The 24354-nt window shown below is 40.9% G+C and overlaps 1 protein-coding gene across 2 annotated transcripts; it reads right to left on the bottom strand.

Moving 5' to 3' along the window:
• Window positions 1-16638: 16638 nt before the first annotated feature.
• Window positions 16639-23481, bottom strand: aldh8a1 (aldehyde dehydrogenase 8 family, member A1). 2 transcript variants are annotated; one of them, XM_079572333.1, is made up of 7 exons: window positions 23145-23481; window positions 22643-22790; window positions 21703-21858; window positions 21480-21629; window positions 20364-20620; window positions 20080-20241; window positions 16639-17248 (listed from the first exon to the last, which is right to left on the bottom strand). In XM_079572333.1, exons 1-7 carry the CDS (start codon window positions 23289-23291, stop codon window positions 16796-16798), a joined length of 1473 nt encoding a protein of 490 aa, XP_079428459.1. In that variant the 5' UTR covers window positions 23292-23481; the 3' UTR covers window positions 16639-16795. The 2 variants fall into 2 exon arrangements, with proteins under 2 accessions (XP_079428459.1, XP_079428460.1); XM_079572334.1 differs by lacking the exon at window positions 20080-20241.
• Window positions 23482-24354: the final 873 nt, after the last annotated feature.

Genomic DNA, 24354 nt, shown 5'->3' with positions numbered 1-24354 from the left:
TTTCATGTTGTCTTATTTTTTTGTGTGTGTGTTTTTGTTGCTTTTTGATCACATTTTTTGTTGCTTTTTTTGTCACACTTGTTTTTTGTCACTTTTTTGTCTCACTTTTTGTGGCTTTTTAACATCCCTTTTTCCTCACGGTTGTTGTCACTTTTTATTGTATTTTTTCTCACTTTTTTTCATGTGTTTTTCATCGCTCTTTTGTCAGTGTTTGTTGCGTTTTTTTCCCTCGTTTTTGGAGAAAATGTGCTCGGCTCAGGTTGGGGTTAACAGGTACATAACAGATCAATGTGTTGCCAGTGCTTGTCTATTGCAAGGTTACCAGAAGATGGTAACCTTGGGGTATGATTCGGCCCACGAGATGGTGCTTAGATTTACAAGGCTTATCTACTTATGTTCATTTGTGCACTGGATAGACTTAAAATGTTAACAAGACACCAAAACAGTCTTCCGAAATAGCTCAATATACATCACACACAAAAGTTTCCTGTGTTCAGACCTTCACAATCTCCATCTGAGGACAAAAGTTTGTGCACCCTTGTGTGGAGCAGGAAATGCTTTAAACTGGCTGATAGTTTTGAAGTGTGATGCAACTAGAGTGTGTGCAGTGTTTGTGTGACACTTGGTCTCAGGTGTGGGCTGAAGGCCGCCATGACTCAACATGTGCGAGTGGCATCTGAGCAAAAACTATTTTAAGACAATAATCAAATCAATGGGGCATGATGACTCGACTTTACCACATGACACGATCAGTTGAATTTTTGAAACTAATTCCTCACAATAACAGAAAGAGTCGAGGGTCCAGTGTTTTGAATATTATTGTTAAAGATGCTCTTCTTATTATTCTTTTGGTTTATTGAACGTAGAATCCGATATTGTTTTGCCTCATGCAAGCATTTCACTATCCGTACAACCGGTTGAATTTTGTGCAGCCTTTTGAGGGAAATATTTGGAGGGAGAGTAAGACAAAGAGAAGCTTCTTAAACTGTGTGAAGCCCAAAGAATAAACAAAGTACCAGATAAGCGCTGTTCCTGAGCCGTTTCAAAACCAGCCCCACTTATGTGTCTCCTGCTGCTTTTATATCTCGACGACTATTCACAAAAAAAGCACCATCACAACAACTGGCCATAAAAAAACATTCGCTGTTCCCATTGGCCAATCCAAATACCTCCCCCAACCAATCAGCTCGTGGGACGGGCCCGTGTGTGCGGGTGATGCAGTGGAACTACTCAGTGACTAGAAGGACACGTATGATCACAATGAGGAGAGATGAGGGGAGCGGAGACATGACTGGAATTTGAAATTGTGAATTAGTCCAAAAAAAAAAAGGTTTTCAATTCTCATTGTGTGTCCAGATTTTGTGATATCCTGTTAATAAGGTGAGTTGCCTGAGAACCTCGGAGTTTGCCGAAATGCCCTGTGGCTATTCTACTGGGAATTTCTACATACCAAATTAGCAACATGGAAGATATGCATTTCCCTGAGGTGCCGTGGTGATGCCAATCCCATTTGAAAAGCAACTTAAAGCAGTACTAAGTAACTTATTTACCTTAATAAATCCTTTTCATAGTCCCTCTGGGGGTAATACAAGTGTTAGTAGGATGATTGGGGGGTCTTTCATCTCCCCCTGGTGTCTCTGGCCAGAAAACCCCAATGGCAACTTTCCCTGCTCCGACCCAGAGCCGCAATACACACTAATGGAATCATGAAGAAGAAGCTACACAGGCTAACGGGTAAAGCTAACTGTGGGCTAGCGCCACATAAACAGTATTTACAGCTAAGTTTGAGTGAAAAAAATGATCTCCATTGTGTAATTGGGCGTACAATATCCCTCTCTCCCTTTGTCTTTTCTGTCAGCTTAGTATTTACTCTCACGGACAATTAATGAATAAAAAAACACAACATGCTACGACACCTGCAGTGGCGCTTATGACCTCTAGGGGCAAGAGTAACTTACGACAGCATTAACTCTCTCATGTGATAACTTAAATCACTAGTCGTATGCAATCCCCAGAGTGCCTTGCCAATAGACACAAAGACCTGCTCTTTCTTCCTATGGACTGATGGGATGTGTGACAAGGAACAGCGAAGATGGCGGCCGCAACACAACGATCTTTCACCAAAGAAAAAAAAAAGAGTGGTGCGCACTGAATGGGTGCTGCTGCCGGATGCTCTCTCATCGAATGCAATTTCTCCATCTGTGAGATCAATAAAGTACCATCTTATCTTATCTTAAATCTTAATGCTAATAATGAAAATAATAGGCCTAAAAGTGGCTTCCATTTGCAGTGCGGTTTACAAGCTTGACAGAATTCTCAAAGCACTTCCAGACCACACACCATTGAAGCATCCACTGAAATCATAATCCTGCTCTTTCTATATAATTTTGTTTTCATGTCTCTCATTAGCCATTTGTAAATTAATCAGCTGTCCTTTATTCTTCCTGGTTCTACATGTGATCACTCTCTTCCTTGTTCTGTGTGTGGCTTCACACTAACCCAGTAATTAGTTTCTGTGGGCTGAGAAAACCCATTGAAGAAAAAGACTACAATCATTAATTGGCTCTTGATTGTTCCGAGAGAAGCTTTGTGCTCTGCAAGACTTACAGACATAAGGGTTAAAAAGATGCCAGGAAAATAGAAATAATACAATTAAAGTATAAAAAAAGGTCTTAATAAATCGGTTATTTACAGACTTGGTGAAAAACATCCCAATTATGCAACGTTTTATGGAGAACCATTAGAGGATAAAAAGAATGAAAGAGAAAGGTTATCCCCAGACAACCGCAAACAATAAAATAAAATTGTTGTACAGGTTATATAATATTTAACTCAATGGCTTCTCCAGTCTTGTCTGTCTGTGTAAGCATCAGACTGCATCAGAATTGTGGCTCGGGCTGCACTTGCCTTATAGTTGCATCACTGCGCCGTTACATCACTGAGGTCAGACTGAGTGGACACACAGAAGATTTTCACTTAAATTAAAAATATGTATTAACAAAATTGATTTTATTTATTTAGATATAGGAATGTTGTTCGAATGCTGCCCAGACATCCTTGAAACATTTTTATATATATATTAACGAGCAAGCATACTTTCTTTGCTATCCTCTTCACTGTTTGCAGGAAAACACAGATGAGAAAGGTGTAACAAATAATATGGAGAATAAAACCCAACAGGAGAGGAGGAGAGTCTGAGGTGGCTGGTGATTTGGCTGGGGGTGATCCAGGCACTGTGGCAATGTAGTGGATCTCAAACTTTCAAGCAAAGTATAGATGATCACTCCATTAAATATCTGACCTTCAAAGTACCACCACCTCATGATCATATCAGCACTAAAACGGATCTTAAATAAATAAATTTATTTATATTGGTTAATTATGTCTAAACCAGAAAAAAACAGCAAACACCATCAAATGATCTCTAATTACAATGAATACGGATTCAAATGTCAGATTGCCCTGAGTACCACATAAAAAGTACCAACTTCTGAGAGCATTTATTGTAAACAATGTGGACACGCTGTCATATCTTTATTTTTGCTTCTATTTTGCCATTCAAAGTTGTTTTTGTGCCATTGCTAGTTAGCTTGTTGGCTCTCAGTACGAGAGATGGAGTAGCCCAAAATAACCAATTCAACAGTCTCAGAAACAACTTACTTTAAGTAAAAAGAGTTTCCCAGTTCCATGTGATTCCAGTTCTTTATCTGAAATGCTACCGTCTAGCTTAATGATCATTTGCTTTCCCCCTAAAAGAGACATTAGTCTCAGTAAAAATGTATATAATATATATCAAATTTATATACAATACATTATGGCTGGTTTGCTACTACTCCTCTAACATTGCCAGTGCCACTCGTTGTTTTTTTGTTACCATGCTGTGACATCACTGGCATAACCCTGTTGCAGTTGTTGAAGACATTCTATTTTAGATAGTTAGTATGTACTGTCTTCCCACTGTTGTTGTTGTTATTATTGTTTTTTTGCCAGACATATCCGACATCAACATTTCTTTTTTCTACTTTTGCCGAGTTTTTAGGGTCATATTTGAGTTGCTGGCTGACGTTGCAGACTCTTTTCTCTTTTATCTTATCTCTGTGTAGGACTGACTTTCTCTTCAAATGCACTTTTATAACTTTGACATCTCGAATTCTGCTTTGATATTTACTGCTCCTTATACAGACGGATCCGCATTTAACCGTGTGGGTTTGGCCCTGGATGGCTCAGCCTGTTGAAGCTGTTTGATACATATCAGCCCAGTGTAAAGATGCTGACTGTCGGGCACTCAGCACCTCTGCTGCGCAGACTCAAATGTCAAGAGCTGTCAGATCAACAATTTGGGGCACACCGCTGGGCTTTACAGACTGCTCAACAGGCCCTCTCTGACTTCTCATACTTCTCATTTATCACACTGGAAAAATGATCATGCACAGACACAGTGTGTTTGGTGATAAGGAAGGAACCATTGTCCAAATGCCATTAGGTTACTTGGAACATAAAAGTAGCAATCAGGATTTTGTGCACACAACTGGCAACTAAAGCACAAAATGATCACAGCAGTAATTAACAATATTTCATAAAACATCACCTCTTGCACTGACTGGAAGCATGTCATGACCATATTAGACCAGCATCGTCACTCAACATCTGAAGAGTAACACATTTTTACTCGCAGATTTCATTCCACAAATTCCTGATCTCCACTTGAAAAGTACCTTTAAAGATATTTTCCCCCTTGTGCAGGCAGTCACGACTTTGCACCACTTGGCAGAAACTAAAAAGATGAGTAGAATTAGCACAGAGGCTCCGATCATGATGCAAGTGATGGTCAGCGCTTGGATTTCCAACTAAAACATGCCCTTATGTTTTGTGTAACCCGTCCATCAACATGACTATCTCTCAAATAGGGAAGACCTCTGAGTCATTTATTTGGACATTCGGCCTATTGTTTCGTGATCACAGTTTATAACAGTGGGCAGCACAGAATAGCATGTTGAGGAACAGCTTCCCGCCTGGAGCCCGGGTGTCTGCTGTCCAGTGAGCTCGGCCAGGGCTGAAGCGGACCGGGACAGACTCAGGAAAAGTCAGTGTGGACACAATAGCTCAGAGTGGCCCATGCTATTTTAAGTCCTCTCCTCGCGGGCGCGTTATCATGCAGGTCTCGTGCAAAGCACTAGCCTAATCTACATGGGGGTGAGTCACAGAGTGCTGCAGGATTTTGTGGTCAGTTGAAATCGTTTTGCCGGATACGGACACTATCTCCTCCACCTGCCGCCAAGAAAAATATTCTGGCATGAATAGTCTTTTTTTTTTTCATGCATCTTTGAGGATTATGATCTACTACACCGGGATCAAAGTAATGGTGTCACATAGTGGAAAAAAGGGTTTTAAAAAGATGTTGCACTTACAGGACATACTGTAGATCATTGCCCATTCTTATAGCCTATTATTTTAATAAATCAAATCAAACTTTACTGTATGGAAAGTAATATCGATCATGAGTGTTACAAATTTAATTACTGCCCTTGTCACTGGAGTAATGGATGCTGATAATGAGAAAAGATAGAGATTGCAGAAGATTTCTTTCCAAAGACATAATTGGACGCTGTCTCATATTAAAAGTTTTGGTTAATTCAAAAACTTTTTGAGGTTACACTGAAGCTTGATGGGTTTGTGGCACCTGTTCCACTCTGTAAACCTTAAACAGCCTTCGGGACAGTTACCCAAGTCGGGTTGAATGCAGATTTTTACCAATGTCTCGTCATCTACTGTTTGTTTATGTACATTATTCTAATCTTTTTTTATCCCATTCAAGACAGATGGCACTTTCTACTGTGCTATAACGCATCCTTCATGAGCCTCCCTGTACTCACAGTACAGCCTCAGCACAGGAAGTCCAGTTTTCCGATGACAGGAAGCAGCCCTCGCCACGGAGACAGCAGTCTGCGCTGGTGTCCCGCAGGTCAGGCCCCGCCGCTCGCCGACACACGCAACGCCATGACGAAGAGCTGGCTTTAAAGACATGAGAGGTACATACCCAAATAAAAAGCCTACAGGAAGGAGCTGATGCACTGATCATCGTAACCTCATGCACACTTTCTCTCAGACTTAAATAGACAGGCCAAACAGCAGGCCAGTGTCGGACCGTGACAAGGTGCTGACCCCGATCTCTGTGTCTTTTCATCTGCGCACCGCGTTAATCTGTTCTTGTTATCTCTGCGGCAAAGGATTCTGGGATTAGTCATGCTGTGGAAGAGAAGTACACTGAAGTAAAAGGTTGAAAGAAAAATGACCCCTTTGAGCAAAAGATCGTGCACTGCATCAAATATATTCCAAATCAAAACGGTCACGACGAACAAACATGAGTCTCTCTGTGGCCCCTAACAGTCTTTTACTTACAACACTAAAAACCCAATAGTACAGTGTAGTAGCCTATATCCAGCTACACACCCGCACTGTTTTACATTGTAAAGCTTGTGTATTCAAATGTACCGCAGTGCCATTATCTATGCAGCAGACAATTCACACTGAACCAGAAAGTTTTCTTTCCTCCGCTGTGACCTATTTCGAAATATATGACTCAAGGCAAAGATTGTTCATTTTAATGCAGCGACTTTTACCTTTTGTTATTTCTTCTGCTGGTAAGAAATAGGGCCAATAATATGTAAATATGGGATTAGATACTGTATGTCCCAGACATTTTTAAGCTCCAGGCATAAGCAGATTGAGGCATGCCAATCGATGCTGTTTATCTGCAACAGTGTGTAATAAGATGTAACATGGATCTGTTATGACTGCAGACACCCTGTTGGGACTATCAGAATCAATTAATGTAGGCTATTTAGCATATTTTATTTTATTTATACTGAATTTCTAATATATCTTTTTTTCTCATCATGAAGGGATAGAAACTTTTTTAGTCCCCACGTTTATTTTTTCCCCTACAAAACCATCCAATTCTATTCACTCTCATTGGCCTCCTGTAGCGGATACTAAACATACACACAACATCCAGCGCCTCATAGTAACCCCAGTCCAGCTCCATTCATCCACATTAAAAGGGCGTCAACCATCGCTTCCTCCAATGTTCTCCAGTGTTTATACTCAGGCTCCACGTTGCCTCACGCCCCCCATCCCAAATCCAAAACACAATAATCAATGTACAGTCGCGCCAACAACATGTACTCACTCAATACGGTGACGCCACAAGACTATCGGGGCGTGTGCGTGACATCAAAACGCAGGGTGGAGTTAATCATTTACGGGGAGATCTGAACACGCGATGCACCCTGAAGGCAAAGGGACATTCCAGATGAATATACATGCGCACACGTTTTTTTTTTCATACAGGATGAGTCAATAAGACAAATGGATGTGGAGGAGCTGCATGGATGTGTGTGGGAAATGTTGAATGGAAGTATTGGAAATGAAAAGAAAAAAACCCCATTGATTATCAAATGTGTGACTTGCCACATTGAAATCTGAGGAGTTTATTCTCTTATTAAAATGCCATCTGTTCTCAAGAAAATTGATAATTCATTCGAAAGTGTTGTTTGTATTTTGGTACAGCACGATTCATTTGCATATAGAAACAACCACTCAATTGTTTCACGATTTGTAGCTAAATGGGTTTCTTCGTGGCAACATCTTTCAATGAGTATAGAGGCTAAAATATTGTGTTTGTATTCTCCGTACACTTAAAGGAATAGGCCACCTTTTTTTACATACTTATATATGGTCTTACCTGAGTTTAGATGAGTTGATGTGCACCTGTCTGGTCTTTGTGCGTGCGCTCAGTCACGCAAAAAGACCAAAGATAGCAAAGTTAGCATGTAGCTCTTAAACATTTTACCCATTTAAATACGGTTACGTGAGTTGTTGCACGATCCAAGTATAGTCACACTAAACTAAATGTGTCGATTTTCTAAGTGGATAAAAAAGAGGAACTATATTGGCGTAATAACACCTTAGGAGACGTCCGCGCAGTAAAGAGAAGATATTACTGCGCGACATGTTTGATTTTGTGTAACTATTTGGATTGTGTAACTGCTGCCATATTTAAATAGGTAAAACGTGGAAGAGCTTGGTCGCTTCTAACTTCACCCCCGTTTGGGTCCATTGAGGAGAGAAGGAGAGGCTAAATGCTAACAACATCATTGGTCTTTTTGCGTGACTGAGCGCACGAGTAAAGACCAGACAGGTACACATCAATTTGTCTAAGCTCAGGTAAGAACATATCTCAGTATGGGAAAAAAACGGTCGCCCATATTCCTTTAAAATAAAGCCGAAATGGCAAATGGTATAAAGAACTTGCGATCAAGTACCTATAAAGCCATGTTAATGTTTATAGCAGCACACGCATAATTCTTTTATTACATTCATTGTGTCTTCTTGAGTGATAAACTTTTTGGTTTCTTTTCAAAAGACACTAGGTTGTTTAAAAAGAAACCAAAAAGTTTAGCACACGCATAAGTTATAATTTGTTGTTGTCAGTGATTGCCCCATAACATGTTTCCCCTCCAGCATATGAAAATAAACAAAAATATTATTCATTTTTACAAAAAGTATGGAAGGACAGGTGATACTGTATGTGCTGATGTTAAGGCAGTTAGTGATGGAAATGTTATATTTAAAAAAATGTGTTGCATAAAGCGGTATATAGCTTCAAAGTTTGGGTATCTCAGGGACAAATTTGGATGTTGGGACAAGTGCTGCGAAGACACGCCGAGATGCCGTCTCACAGTTTGAGGTGGCATTTATTATTCATACATTAGTTTCTCTTAGGAAAATACGCCTCCTCCTTCCTCCCCTCGTCCCCCTGGCTGCTGGTGTTGCATCCTGATCGCTTCATCCCAGTGGGCCTCTGTACAGCATGGCTACACGGTGGGTGACTATAGGCCATGCTGTTTTGCCGCCTTTCTCTTTCTTTCTCCCTCTCTGCCTTTACTTAATGCCACGGTTGGTTTCGGTTGCACGATTGGCACCGGAGGACAAGTGCTTCCTCCACAAACATAGGATTATGCAACCCCGCTCTGCCAATATGTTCGCTCACTTCAAAACCTCGTGCCAAGTCATCCAATTAGTGCTACAGCAGAGGGGAAATCAGCAGAGGGGCCACATTGGTATTAATTATTTTTAGAGCAACTCGGTGCGCTTCATATCAAGTAGGTGACATAAGGACTTCAAAGATGGTGGTAAAAGTTATTTATTTACAGCCAACTATATCAACTGCAGTTTCATAAACAGTCTTCAAGCCAAATGGGCGACAAAGCAAGAAAAGCATGTGTATTTTGTCACAAACAACCAAAATATTTTCAGCAGAATAATCCATCCATCCATCCAGCCAGCCATCCATCCATCCATCCATCCATCCAACCATCCATCCATCCATCCATCCATCCATCCATCCATCCATCCATCCATCCATCCATCCATCCATCCATCCATCCATCCATCCATCCATCCATCCATCCATCTTCTTCCACTTGTCCGTTGCCGGGTCATGGGGGCAGCTGTTGGAGCTGCCCAAATCACATTGCACCAACCCCATATGGCTCCTCCTGCAGGACGGCTTCATGGTTCTAACCAGGTCTGTTGGTCTCTCATATGGGGCTTCTGAACCGCTCTTTGTCTGACCCGTCACCTATAGGACCTGTTTGCCATGGGAGCCCCCGACAACAGAGCCCCCAAGATCATTCGGGCGCTCAAACCCCTCCACCACGTTAAGGTGGCGGTTCCAGGAGGGGAGCAGAATAATAATAGCACGGATTCCCTGTGGCATTGTTTCCATAAGCTTCTGCAATGTCAAAAGATCCAGTGTTGCAACATCTTGTATTAATGATGGGAGAGTGTGACCACTGCGCAAAGCCGTCTCCAGCACATCCCAAGCTCACACTTTGATCAAATCTTAATGATGAAAGAAGAAGACTGATTTTATCATATCAGATCTTGACAAAGCCCGTGCACCTCTTCGCCCCTTTACAAAGCCTTCATCTGACTAATGACATGCGTGGATATTTTGTTTTGCGCCACTGGGGAGGACTGGTACTTTGCACATTTGTAGGGCTGTGCCTCAAGGCAATGTTTGGGTGAAGAATCCCCGGAAAGTGCATCTTTGTCAATGCACCGACTCAGGAAACGCAATGAAACAAAATGTATTGTTAACAAAGGCCGAACAAAGTGTACGATGCACTTCAGTGGCGGTGGTACCTGGGTTGGCCTTGGACTAAATTAGACATTGAACGATTGTTATGAAATATTCAAAGAGCGACTGGATCAAAGGTTGTGTGAAAAAAACCTGAAGTAGAATGGAGACCATTTATGCATAATTTACAAGAGCTTGCATAACTGACCCTATTTCAGCTGTTGCTATTATATTATACTGTATAGAGTTATGTGCCAATCCAGGCTAAGAGTGTTCTGTCGGTCATGAACAGGATGTAAACGCAAACAGGCCAAAGGGGTCACAAAAAAGCCCCTTCTCTCGTCATGTGCAGGGAAGAATCGCCCACTTTTTGTGTACTCAAGCGTATGTTTGATCTCGGGTGGCCGCGTTCCCGAAGGCGGTGTGTCGTCGGCTGACCAATGACATGGCAGGAAAAGTTACGAGCCTCACAGCGAAAATGTGGAGGTCAAAAGACAGTCGGCTGATTGGAAGGGTGAAGAGGAAGTCTGCATGAATAAAGAGAAAAAAACACAACAGCTCTGCCAAAACAAACGTGTGGGGGCGAGCTGGCATCTATTCAAAACAATTATCAGTTTGAACTGTTTTGCAGCTCAAAAACAAAACATCAAACCTCAAGGTAGTTTACTAGGTAGTTTAGGTACGTTTACTAATACTAGTAGTTAAAGTAGGTAGTTAAAGCAACCCGAAACCTTATTGAGAAATCCACATCAGTCAAATATAAAAACAACCATAACATTTCTTAACCACATTAGTTTAATTGGTGAACATGGATGGTATGCTGTGTCAAAACATATAACAAATGTAGAGCTGACACTCATTTGGCCTCTGTCGCTATGCTGTTGCTATGCTGTGACATCACCTGAATACCTTCAATGCAAAATGTGCGTGTTAAGTGAATTTCTCATTCATCTTCATCATTTTGCTCCAGATAAAATATGTATGGACTAAAGCTGTGCTCACTTTGCACATGCTCAACAATGTCCTCTAAACCCTGTGGTGTAAAGGAACAAATATGAGTTTGGGAGCGATCATCGGACAGTGGCCTGAGGCTCTGAGGCCAAACCAGGCCATCTGCTCCCGACGCCCCAAACTGACCAGTCAGCATTAGCTCAGCACCTTCTCCTCTCTCTCCCCACGTTCCCACTCCGTCTCTCCCTTTCTCTCCTCATTGGGCTTCATTCCCCCAGTCAGATCCACCCCCTCACTGACAGACGAGACCTGGCGCAGCTCTGAAGGCCTTTGAGAGGAGCCATGCTGCAGGGGACAGGACCAGCGCACTCCACTGTGGCAGGCATGGCTTTGTTGTTTCTCTATTCAGGGAAAGATGGGTTCTCAGCCATCCCCGATGAGCAGAAAATAAAACTTTTTGGTGAAGCTTGCACTGTGAGAAACTAATGCCGCAAGAAAGATTTTTTAGGAATCTGTTGGAGGGAATATATTATTCATACATTCATCAGTATGCAAGAGAGGTTAGCCTTAGTTTTCACAGCCAGTGAATTGAACATATTGGAGTGCATGCTGCTCAGAATTAAAACTCCACAATATCCAGCTTCATACCATGGTCAGTAAGTCGCACTGACAGATAGTGGCTGAAGAGAAACACCTGTTACTGGTCGGTGTCACAAGTAGTCCAACATTTGACAACCCATTAAATGACACTTTTAAGCCATACTACATTATCACTGCATCCATACGTTTCATCCTAGAAAGATCAGGATATTTATGTCTAACACATTCAAATATCTACCTGATAACATGGGCAACTAAGCTACGGTTGCTGACAACAACATTTTGTGTACTGCCTCAACAAGCAGCGCTGCAACTCTATCTTATCAGACACCACTCAGAATACACTCACACATACTGATACATTATGGCACTGTTTCAAACTGATTCTCAAAATGACCAGACGAACCCTGACAGTTTAGGATTGGCTGTGCGTGAAAACAGTGGCCACTAATTGGAGCCCCTTCCCGACCAACCGTTACATTTTCAGGAGCAGGCTACAGCGCAGTCTATAGGCATTTTACATCTCTGTGCAACGTCAAGTGGGTCACTGTAAAATGTGTAGTCTGCACACTCAACTTAAAAGGTCATCTGTCTGCTTCCCTTGATCCTTCCACTAACTGGGCCAACCACCTGACTACCAAAGCGTGATGCAATTTACCCACACATATCAACCTGTAGAGGAAATGTTAAAGAGCATGCTTCACATTGACAGCCATTAGACAGGACTAGTTCAAACACAGACAAGTTGACACACTTTCTAAAACCTATTTATGATAAGCCACCCAACCAGTGTGGTCAGTATTGTTGACAAAGGGTTAAGTAACTGAGGAAAACAGAATGACCTTTGTTTTCAATAGACTTTACTTTGTGCCAGTGTCTGTTTGACGGGAGGCATCAGTAAACAATGGAAAAACACCTGAAACATAATATATTTATAACATCACTTGATAGAAATGTTATTGTTTGCCTACGTAATTGTGGCTTATAAACCTGCTATTTGGGCATCTCAGCATTGAGGAACAATTGTGTAGAGAGCTCTCCACTTTCAGAAATGATGTGAAATTGAAAAAAACAAAAACGTGTTTGCCAGCGGCATGCTAATAAATTGATGGCGGTGTGATAAACACAGTTTGCATGCAAAAGGCTCCGGCTTTATGGACTTTATTACTGCAGAGGACATTTCCTGCTTCTCTTTTTCGACAAAATCTAATAAATAGAAAATCAAAAATGAAAATAAAACAGGATTACTCAGTCCTACATGAATGAAGCGAAATTCTACTCCAGTAATGAGGAAACATTATGATTAAAATCTTAGAAAAGTTGGTTTTGCATGTGTTCAAGTCCAAAGCACCCTTTTTATCCACAAGACACTATTTGACAACTTTTATCTGGTCTCCAACTGAACACTTTTATATTCAAAACCAAAGCCTTGTTGACCTGGTTTCCCCACATTGTCTGCGAACTAGTGGTTGACCTATGTCTCTGTTCCTGCGTTCGTAACATGATGCTGTGCAAACATCTCCTGTAGAAACCACTCCTTTGACATCATATGAACAAAAATGGCCTTGTTGTTAACAAATGAGTCATAGCACAAAGCTTTAGGGATATCTTTTATAGCTAAAGCGATTCTGAAAACAGGGTAAATGCAGGTTGTATGGGAATTTAAAACGTAATACTAACAAGCTCCTAGGATTACTAAATGGAAACACTGACCATAGCAAGCACAGAGCTAAGTATCCCCAAAACAAGTCAATGGCGATGTGTTCCTGCCTTTGATTTATGGGTCATTACATTGGGTCGTATATCACTTATTTAGACCTTGTTCACAAATCAAATCGGGTGAGGTGACTGTTCAACATTTACTTTTCCATGCCGAGTAAATATTGTGTTCTGTCAAAGTGGCGTGACCCAGGTCTTGGTGACTGTGCTGATGTTCACACCAAATACATTACAATGCCTCTCCTGTTTGCCCACAGTGCCATCATGCCCCGCCCCTCATTGTAGAGCAGATGCCAGTGGACTGAATGAATGGCCACAGTTGCCACTGACTGATACAGGTGGAATAAGCCAAAATGTGAAATGAGATTGTCTGTTGTAATATTTCAGAGCAGATGGGCTACAAACGTCATGATGTATGTCCTCGTCCAAATTTCTAATCAGGGAAACACTCGCACAATGAATAATTAACAATTTGGGCTAAAGAGCAGATGCTACCGTGTTTTGCAATATCTGAGAGAGATGTTATTCAAAGTGGCAAAAGGATCAAGTTTCTTTTATTTTTCGGGGTCATTTTGGGGTTACACTGGTGAATATTGAGATGGCTTTGACACAGTGGTCAAGGATTGCATCAGAAGTTGGTCGCAGTAGTCATGGTAACTCCCATGCCATGATAGACCCACGGGTTTGTAGTGATTATTACAGGGAAAATGGACTTTTACTTGCTGGGACTTCTTGCATTTAGATTCAAGAAAATACATTTTGACTTTGTCCCTTTGCTAATTATGAATTTAAAACTGTACAGGAAAAAAAAGTACAGGATATGATGATTTGTTTCCTCTTCTGTTCAAGTGGAAATACAAAGCTTCCAGTGGGTTCATACTAATCTCTGATATACGCTGTGAGCAGTTTGTTTAACCTGTATGAACTCAGCACTTTCTCAGGACTCCACTTCATCTCAAGGGGCTTATCCAGCAAAAAAAAAGAAAAAAGGAGAAAAAAAAAGTGCTGTGGAAAATTCCTTTCCCATGTGAGGCCTTGTAAAGTAAGGACAATTTTATTGAAGCCGGTATTGAAATAGCATTTTATAAGGCAAGTCTGTCATTGTTGATATATTGACTAGAGTTTAACTCAGGATAAGTGTCCACGTTTGAACAAAAACGGTTAAATATGGGACTTGGGAAGAAATGACAGTTTTGGGTCGAGATGGGACAAACTGAATGTTTGACCCGTCTGCAAGTTTACAATATCAAAATACTTTTGTGAATATGCAATTTGTAAATGAATGCTCACATAAACAATGAATTATATTAGTATTATAGTATTATATATTAATGCATAATGCATGCAGTCAGCTACGTTTTAGGCTCCCAATTGAAATGATTAAACTCCTTTAAAAGACTGGTACCAGTTTAGTTGTGTAGTACTTGAGTAACTTTCACCTGTACTGGATTCTTGCAGACAATGAGTAGAGTCTGGTGAGGCCTTCACAGTCACGTAGTCCCATGAATGAGCCTTTTCCTTTGAATGAACCATCGCCGAATCGCTGAAAGATAAACTGGGAGGGACCGCCACTGAAAGTGCTGACTTACTTTGTTCCTATTCCCATCTTACATTGGGAGACCTCCTCACCCCTCTGTGCTGGGCGGGATCCATTTCAACCACACGCTATGTTCTAGGAAGGCAGCACAGCTCAATCATACAGTGTGACTTAGCACAATACCCACTGCCCTAGCCAAAACACAGTGGGTGGGATGCACTTACAAGAGCCCATGGCAAATGTCACATACCCCTCGCCAGGGAACGTGATCCGAAACACTCAGTGGTGGACGTCCCAGCCCAGAATGCCCACGCTTTAGACACTAATGAGCTGGAGGCATCATCAACATGCTTGGGTTATGCCACAGCAACACCCAACACAGGTCACGTTCACATGTTTGGAAAAGGATGCGGGATAAGACGACGGGGCCAAAAGACAGATTCAGATGCGACAAAATGCAAATTTAGTTCTACGTCATATCATTTTGTAACTAAAATGATTCATGATTTTGCGGAAATCTAATGTGAGATGGAGAGGGGCCAAAGTTTAAAGTCTGGCTGCTCTTAATTTCAACCTGTCACAACAATCCAGTTTAGTTCAGGAAACGTTCATATTAGTCCATTATTCCTTTAAGTCAGATAAATGTTTGCTTGCTTACATTTTATTCTTAAAACTTCTGCACCTTTTAGACGGTGGTGTTTTGTACTATGACATTCTATTAAAAAAATAAAATAAAATATTTTTTTATTTCTTTATGTGCCATTTCAGGTTCATAAGTGTAGATGTTTACCTATAGAAAAGTAATTTATATGATGTTCGTATCAGACATAAAATACATTTATATTTTTTATTCAGTTTATTGGGTAAAATGTTAAACAATGTGGGTAAATAAGCGTCCATGGTCTTGTCTTGCACTGGAATCAAGTACACCAAATGACCTCAGCCTATGGCACTTGTGCTCCTCTGCTGTGGGTGAGAACTGTACTTTATTATAATAAAATATATATAAGAAGGTCTAAAAACTTTGTGAACCCAGTATATTGCAATAGCTATAGTTGGTTCCTCATAACGTCTCTCACATAAACTATAACACATCATGTAGCATTGAGCCTTTTGAATCCAGCCACAACTTTGCCGACTTGTTTCGAATGGGTTCAACCGTACTCAGGTTATGACTTAATGATGTTATCCCCAGACAACGTGCCCGTTTGCTTCTGAGTGAATTATCTCCTCATCTTGTCACAAACACAAGCTGCCTGCTCCTGATAACACTAGCTTTATCTATTGTTTCTAGGCCCTACGCTGCCTGCTGCTACAAAGGGAGCGAGACAATCTCAAAGCAATCATGATTTTTAAAAATGTAGCATGTTCATAAAGCAACACACAGCAACAAATGATAGGTCAGAGGGGGAAAAAAATGTTATCTTAATCTCTTCAATTACCATCGGCTAACAGGAGGAGTTTCAGCTTATTGAAATACAATGAGAAAAGGATTCACAAAGCCACAATCGTAAGAAATGTAGACGATCACCATATTTGTTTGCAATACTGGACAATTACTAAAGTACTTTCTATAAACTAGTATTTACAAGTTTAAAGCACCTGTTTTAATGATACCATCTGCAGAAACTCAAGCAATTATGATGCTGTATAACCACTCTGAGACAAGCTATTTTGTAAGCTTTATGCATTTTATTGGACAGCACAGAGATGCATTATAAAAATTACAAAATTCCATTTCATTGGTTATAACCGCGATCATGTTATTGCCCGCAGCACATTTTCCTGCCGAAGCACAAGCTCTGTTTCTTAATGCATTCATGTGATTATAGTCTTCCCTGCGTTTAGTGTTTGATGGTAACACTCTTGACTTCAGTGAAAAAGTGATACGAATCCTTGCCCCCTTCGCGGCCCACCCCTGAGTGCTTCATGCCACCAAAAGGCAGGTTGAGATCGCGCACCATCCAGCAGTTGGCCCACACCAGCCCGGCCTGCAGCCTCTTGGCCATACAGTGCACCTTACCCACATCCCGGGACCACACCATGGCTGCCAGGCCGTAGCGTACCCCGTTGCCCTTGGCCACAGCTTCGTCCTCTGTGTCGAAGGGGCTGACACAGGTGACCGGGCCGAAGATCTCTTCCTGCATCACTTTGGAGGAGTCTGAGACGCCAGAGATGACAGTGGCTGGCATGTAGTAGCCTTTTGCATTGGCTTCAGGCAGGTCCAGCTGGTCCACACCCTCACCGCAGTGGACAGTGCCCCCTTCGGCTTTGGCCAGAGCCACAAAACTACGGACCTACAACAAAAAGCAATATATGTATTACAACACAGTGTTTCCTTAACGTTTCACACCAAATAAAGCCAAAGAGAGTCATTGTACTATGAGAACTACTAAGTGTACATCTGGACTGAACCAGGTCTTAACTAGGACAAGCGAGGAAAATGGTGCTGAAACCCAAAAGAGGACCAAAACATAAACAAAACTGTCAAAAAGGGGATAGCCGTAGGTGCTCACTGGATTTTAAAGGAATAGGCCACATTTTTTAAATACTGAGATTTGTTCTAACCATAGCTTAGACGAGTTGATGCGTAGCTGTCTGGTCTTTACGTGTGCGCTCAGTCACGTAAACAGAGCACAGACGGAGGAAGGAAGCAAGGCGTAATAAAACCTGGAGCACTTCGAAATCCATGTAGTAAAGTTGAAGTGCTCCTAAGATATTACTACGCCATGCAATACAGTTCCCCTTTTTATCCGCTTAGAAAATCGAAAATGTTTGTGTAACTAGACTTGGATCGTGTGAAGGCTCATGTAACCGTATTTAAATAGGGAAAATGTGGAGGAGCTTGGTTGCTTCTAACTTCACCCCCGTTTGGGTCCATACTAGAGGAAAGGAGGAGAGGCTTTTCAACTGTGAAGCACTTTGAATTGCCTTGTATATGAATTGTGCTCTACAAATAAACTTGCCTTGCCTTGCCTTTTCCTAACACCGTCTATGCTTCGTTTACGTGACTACTCGTCTAAGCTAAGGTAAGGTCTCAGTATTTATAAAACGGTGGCCTACCCCTTTAAGTGTTGTAGGTACCAGGTGCTCTTCAGGAGATGTGTAAAGATCCTATGCTATTTGTTAAAGGCCCACTGTGTAACATTTTGGACTATACTGTCCATGCCACTCAGCCACCATGTCCTGGTGGGATGGTGGCTGAGTGGTTAGCACTCCACGTGCCTGGATGGGGTTTCTTCCGAGTGCACCGGGTTCCCCTGAGGTATCAAAGGATGGGTCAAATGCAGTGGACAAATTGCATTTAACAATAAAGTGCACCATAACCGCCTAATGACCGCCCAGAAACAGAAAAAGCTATTCGTGCAGTTGTTAATCAAATAATGTATTTGGATGAGGACTTAACCTATATTTAAATGTCATATTTGGCTGCCTTTAGTCAACATCTCAATGGAGACAAGCTGGAGATGTTTCGCTCCCAGTAAAGTCACAGTTAAGTTAAGTCTGAGGAGAGGTGAACCCCTCACAGCAAACACACATGTCCGTTGCTCATTTTTTTTAATATATAGTATATATAAAAAAAAACTAAAAATATCTGTAATATTTTTTTTTCCACTTATTGAAATGGTGAAATCTCACACAGTTGTGGCTATTGTGGTCCAAACACATTCTTCATAACTTCCCTTGCATTTCTAACATCCCAATTCTTCATACATAGAGATGAGTTTATAAGCACATTTCACAACGTTCAGGGAGCTTTGCTGTCACATTTAAAACTATGCAGACACGCACATCCAAAGGATCTGAGAAGTGTGCAGGATCCAAAAAGCTGTAAGGCAAAAAAAAGCAAAAGCACAGCCTGTGTGCTCCCAATTCTTTACTTCTTGCACCACAAAAGTGATGTTTTGGGCGTCAAATCAGCCCTTCACCAGAGGGAGAGACAAAGGAAACACCTGTATATGTAGTACCCCTAATGAGGTCACATGACCAAAAAGAAAATGACATAAAGAACACAGAGGAGGATTACACAAATAATGTGTCATTCCTTCTCTGCGTTTTTTATATTCTGTGCATAAAAACTCTGTCGACATATATTTCGGAGTAAACAAACCTATGTATATTTATAGTAAATATTTGGATAAATGATCTGACTGTGTGTATAGTATCTATCACACTGAGGGCATCTTACACAAATTGTGCTGAATGACGATATAATGCTGATGTTTTGCATTGCTCGCGTAATAACAATTGAACTAAACAAAAGGTACCTTTGTATTTTTCTTTTTTTGGAGAATTTTATTTTTGGTCATGTGACCTCATTCAGTGTACAATAAATACAGGCGTTTCCTTTCTCTTGTCTCATGTCTGATAAAGGGCTGATTTGACGCCCGAAAAGTGCAAGAAATAATACATTGGCTGTGCGGATCTTTTAGATTTTTAGAACAACAGTTAGTTCATGATCAAAATGTATGCTTTAGTAGAATGGGTGGGTCAAAGCAGGTCTTTTTCACAGATGTCAACATAATGCATACTGAAGGATGAAACAAATTGGTATAGGGCCTTTAAAAAGACACTAGAACCACAAAGGAGTCTGAGTGCCACAGTTAAAGCAAGACTTGTTGCATAGTGTAAGAATAGAAAGCCAACTGTATGTGGGTCATTTCTCTGTAAAGCTCAACCATATAGAAGCTCAGACTCCACACTATCAATCAGTGGAAAAATGTTGACACATTGTTAAGTCTAAAAAGCCAAGAGTAAATATATGAATGACAAAGTGACCATTTCTGAGTCAGAATAAGACGTCTGCTACTTTTATCGGCTATTTAGAATATTAAAATGGACTTTCAACACATTTATGGGTATTTTGTTGTTATGGGGCATGAAGTTTGACTTTATTTCACCTTCAGTGACACAGCTTTACGGTTAAATAACATGTTAACTGGTGTGTAGCCAGCAATGGCATAACGCCCAATAAGCCAAAGTGAAGAGCATCTCCTGGCTGATGATTAACTGTCACTGCCTTGTAATTCTGTGCTTCAATCCTCTTGTTTCCTTCAACTATGGGCCTTGGATGGGCCAGGCAGTATTCTCATGAACCTTTTTAAGGAACTACACATTGAAAACAAACCTTCTCCAAGTGTTCTTTGCTGATCAAAGCGCCGTTGTTGCTGCTGTCATCTGACGGGGCACCAGTCTTCCACTTTCTTGCAGCGGCCACAAACTTTTCAAGAAAACTTTGGTATATGCTTCTTTCAACATAAATCCTACTGGTACACAAGCAGATTTCACCCTAAAAAGAAGACATAGGAAGAAAACAGCTCATTTTCTTGTGTTACTGCATGTACTGTGTGGTAAGATCACCCTCAAGTGGTCAAACGCAGACAACTGCAACCTCTGTTCAGATCGACGCACCTGATTGGAGAAACTGGAGCGCACAGTGGTCTCGATGCATTGTTCCAGGTCTGCGTCGGCAAAGATAATGGCAGGGTTCTTCCCTCCCAGCTCCAGAGACAGTTTCTTATAGTAAGGGGCGCAGCGCTCAGTGATTTTCTGTGCTGTCAATGTGGAGCCGGTGAATGAAACCAACGGGACGTCCGGATGACCAACCAGAGCATCGCCCGCTCTTGGGCCCGTGCCGAACACAATGTTGACCACTCCAGGAGGCACACCTAGACAGACATACAGAGATATTCATTAATCTTGTAACAATAAACTGACAAAAAAAGTACTTTTGGTAAATCCACTTAGTATCCGTGTGTGTACTTTGCATTAGTGTAGGAAATGTCGCTACAAATAAACTTGCCCTGCCTACATTTACAAATATAAAGATTTAAACTTATTTCTCATTGTTACCTACAAAGCCATTATCTTCCACCATATTTAGTGCTTTTATTTTGAATTTCATGATCCAGTGTTATAATTATCATTACTTTGGTAAATGTGATGTTAATTTTTCACATAATTGACAGAGAAAAGGACCTCATTCACACATGTACCTCGACCATACTCTTATTTAATTTATTTGTGTATTAAGTCGGGAAAGTGCGTGTTAATGAACATACATGGGTCTCACGTATGTGAACACGCTACAGCGGATTATAGCCATGGGCTAATTTCCATCTGTTGTCCTCCACTTGCACTCTCAATCACACTCTCATTCATCCTGGCCTATTGTACATGTTTTTAGTGGTATTGGAAACCGGAGTACCGGCTTGCTGTGAAGCATGAGGGCTAAACGCTGTGCCACCGCGCCAAACCTTGATTATATAAAGAGGTGGAATATTTTTACCGATGCTAGAAAATCAAAGAATGTCTTTATGTGGCCACATCAATAGCTCAGTAAAACACCAGTGGAAAAGATGATTTATTAGCATGCACTGCCCCCTGCTGGGGGCAGTGCATGCTAATAAATGGATTTAGTTGCTCATGTTTAGCTAATGCAACAGTTGCTCATGAATTTGAACAAAATGTTCTGTAAAGATGCAAAATAATGACTCCATGTTATTGATTTGATTCCTGAAGCCTTACCAGCCTTCTGCATGAGCTGGCACATCATCCAGGCCGTCACAGAGGTCATCTCACTGGGCTTGGCCACCACTGTGTTTCCGCTGGCTATGGCCGGAGCAATCTTCCAGGTGAGCAGATACAAGGGCAGGTTCCAGGGGCTGATCAGACCCGCTTCAGACACACAGCACAGATAAGGACCAGGACAAGAGGATTTACCATGTGAGGGAGAGCCGTTCAGCCTTACCCACACCCACGGGGCAGCGGATCGTGTAGTTGAGGCAGCCCAGGTGATCCATCTGGCTGCAGTCCGTGGTGTGATGGAGAACAGAGGAGGCAAAGAAGCGGAAGTTGTACGCAGATCTGGGAATGTCCACATTCCTCGCAAATGTGACAGTTTTACCTACAATGTTACATACAAAATTAGATACATTCTGAATCCGAACTTAAATGTGTCATGCATTATTCTATTTCAATTTAGAAAAAAATGACTTGTATGAAAAAATTAAAATAATAATCATCACATTTTAGCAAAGGGATATTTGTAGTGGATGCAATTTGCGTGCTGTAAAAATTAGAATGAGCCTGGAAAAGCTGCCAGGACCAGTTTTAATTTTGACAACATATTTTAATTTTGTTTTAGTCTTAGTCTTTTGACGAAAATGTAATTCGATTTTAGTCTAGTTTTAGTCAAAAAAATATCTTCAATTTTAGTCTAGTTTTAGTCGACTAAAATTGCAAGTAATTTTTGTCGACTAAATTTAAGACGAATTAAGTCGACTTTGCTTTGATAATATTCATTATAATCATTTTTAATCTTGTTCCTCTGCTTCATGGAGCTGCTCCACATGAACGAAGCTCAGAGCTGATCCTTTGGCAGTGATTTACGTGATCTGAGGCTGACGGTGAATAGAAGTTTGGATGATTTTAGTCTCTCCATTTCATTTTTATTTAGTCTTATTTTAGTCGACTAAAATATCTGGACATTTTAGTCATAGTTTGAGTCTCATGAACAACTTTTAATTTAGTTTTAGTCGGCAAAAATATCACTTTGACTAAAATTAAGACTAAATATTTTAGTCGACGAAATTAACACTGGTCAGGACTTTAAAACATAGAGGGGGGGTCACTGCCTGACTTCAGCAGGTGGGGGCGAGCTTTAACGCCTCACTTGAACAGTACTGGACCTTGGTCTCTGGATTCAGCTTGGGCAAAATCAAGCACCCGCTCCTCGATCAGATCAGCCAGTTTGTGGAGGATCTGAGCGCGCTGCTCTGGGCTGCGGGACGACCACTCAGGGAAGGCCTTCTTTGCAGCATTTACTGCAGCTTCCACCTGCAAACAAAACGAGAGGCTACTGGTGAATAAAAACAAATCTAGCTTAGTTCTGAACTACAGGACTAAAAATATCAATCCTGGAATGAAGGGAAGATAAGATAATAAAACATACAAACAACTGACGAGCATTAACACATCGAACATTTCAGTGTTGAACAAAGTATTTGCGTGTGTAGTTTTGCATTTTATAATATTCAAATGTAACTTATTCTTAATGGATGAATAAATAACACAAATATTAAACTCAGACGTGACAGTCCTGTTAGAGATCTAGGCCCAAACCGACACACATTGGCATTCAAAGGAGTAAACAGTGTAAACAGTCTAACAGACAGAAGCTTTGGGGCCCACCTCTTCAGGTCCACTGTCCGGAACTTTGCAGTAGACCTCTCCGGTGGACGGGTCATACGAGTCGATGTGTTTGTCACACGGGACAAATTCACCTCCAATAAAATTCTCCAGAACCAGATGTGACCCCTGATCCAATGTCTTGGCCATGTTGTCTCAAAAATAAGTCTGTGTCACTCAGAAGCTAAGCAAAAAAATAATAAAAAATCACAACCTAGAGCTGCAGCAGAAGGGAAGCTTCCGGAGATAAAGAGGGACTAACGTAACATCAGATAAAGTTCAAAGACTGTGCCACTCTTAGCTAATCATTCCTCAATGCGCATGCGCCCTCCAGTGGCAGCGCCCATAACTGCAGCTGTGCGGGAATGGTTTAAGGAAGGGTACACCAGATTTTTAATAAATATTAACAAAAAATGACCTACTTGTGTCCCTTGGAATGAGGTACACATATTAAAATAAATATTGTACAATGTTTTTTGTTTGATGTAAAAGTTCCAGTCTCAGAAAGCCAAAGACTCACTTTGAGGTTGGGGCTCATTTTTGCTTCCAAAGTAAAACAAGTTTAGAAATCAAGCAATTGGCAGCCTCACTTCAGTCAGACAACCAGTGTCAGACAACCAGTGTTTATTTTGACAACATATTTTATTTTAGTTTTAGTCTTAGTCTTTAAAATGTAGTGTTTATTTTTTTAATTTTTTCAAGATTTAGTCAAAAAAAACTTTTCAATTTTAGTCTAGTTTTAGTCGACTAAAATTGCATGTCAATTTAGTCGACTAAAATGAAGACTAATTTAGTCGACTTATATTTATAATATTCATTATAATCATATTTAATCTTCATGGAGCTTCTCCCACGTGAATAAAGCTCAGAGCTGACCATTTGGCAGTGAATTTAAATGATATGAGGCTTTTTCAGACAGTCAATAGAAGTTTGGATGATTTTAGTCTCTCCTTTTCATTTTTATTTAGTCTTATTTTAGTCGACTAAAATATCTGGACATTTTAGTCATAGTTTTAGTCTCATGAGAAAGTTTTAATTTAGTTTTAGTCGGCAAAAATATCACTTCGACTAAAATTAAGAATAAATATTTTAGTCGACGAAATTAACACTGCACACCACCCCAAGACAGCTGTGGCTAAGGTAGCTGTGATCATGTCTGTGAAAGGTGCAATACAAATAAAAGTTCTTTCCTAAAGAAATGTGCATTATTCTT

This window comes from Gobius niger (genome assembly GCF_951799975.1).
Source record: "Gobius niger genome assembly, chromosome: 15".
Taxonomy (NCBI): Eukaryota; Metazoa; Chordata; class Actinopteri; order Gobiiformes; family Gobiidae; genus Gobius; species Gobius niger.
This window is presented reverse-complemented; position numbering and strand designations above follow the sequence as displayed.

Coding starts and splice junctions, on each gene's coding strand:
- aldh8a1 (XM_079572333.1), bottom strand. CDS start 23,291: ATGGCCAAGACATTGGATCAGGGGTCACATCTGGTTCTGGAGAATTTT. Junction 22,791..23,144: donor CGGACAGTGGACCTGAAGAG/GTGGGCCCCAAA, acceptor TTTTGTTTGCAG/GTGGAAGCTGCAGTAAATGC. Junction 20,242..20,363: donor GCTCCAGTTTCTCCAATCAG/GTGCGTCGATCT, acceptor TCTTCTTTTTAG/GGTGAAATCTGCTTGTGTAC.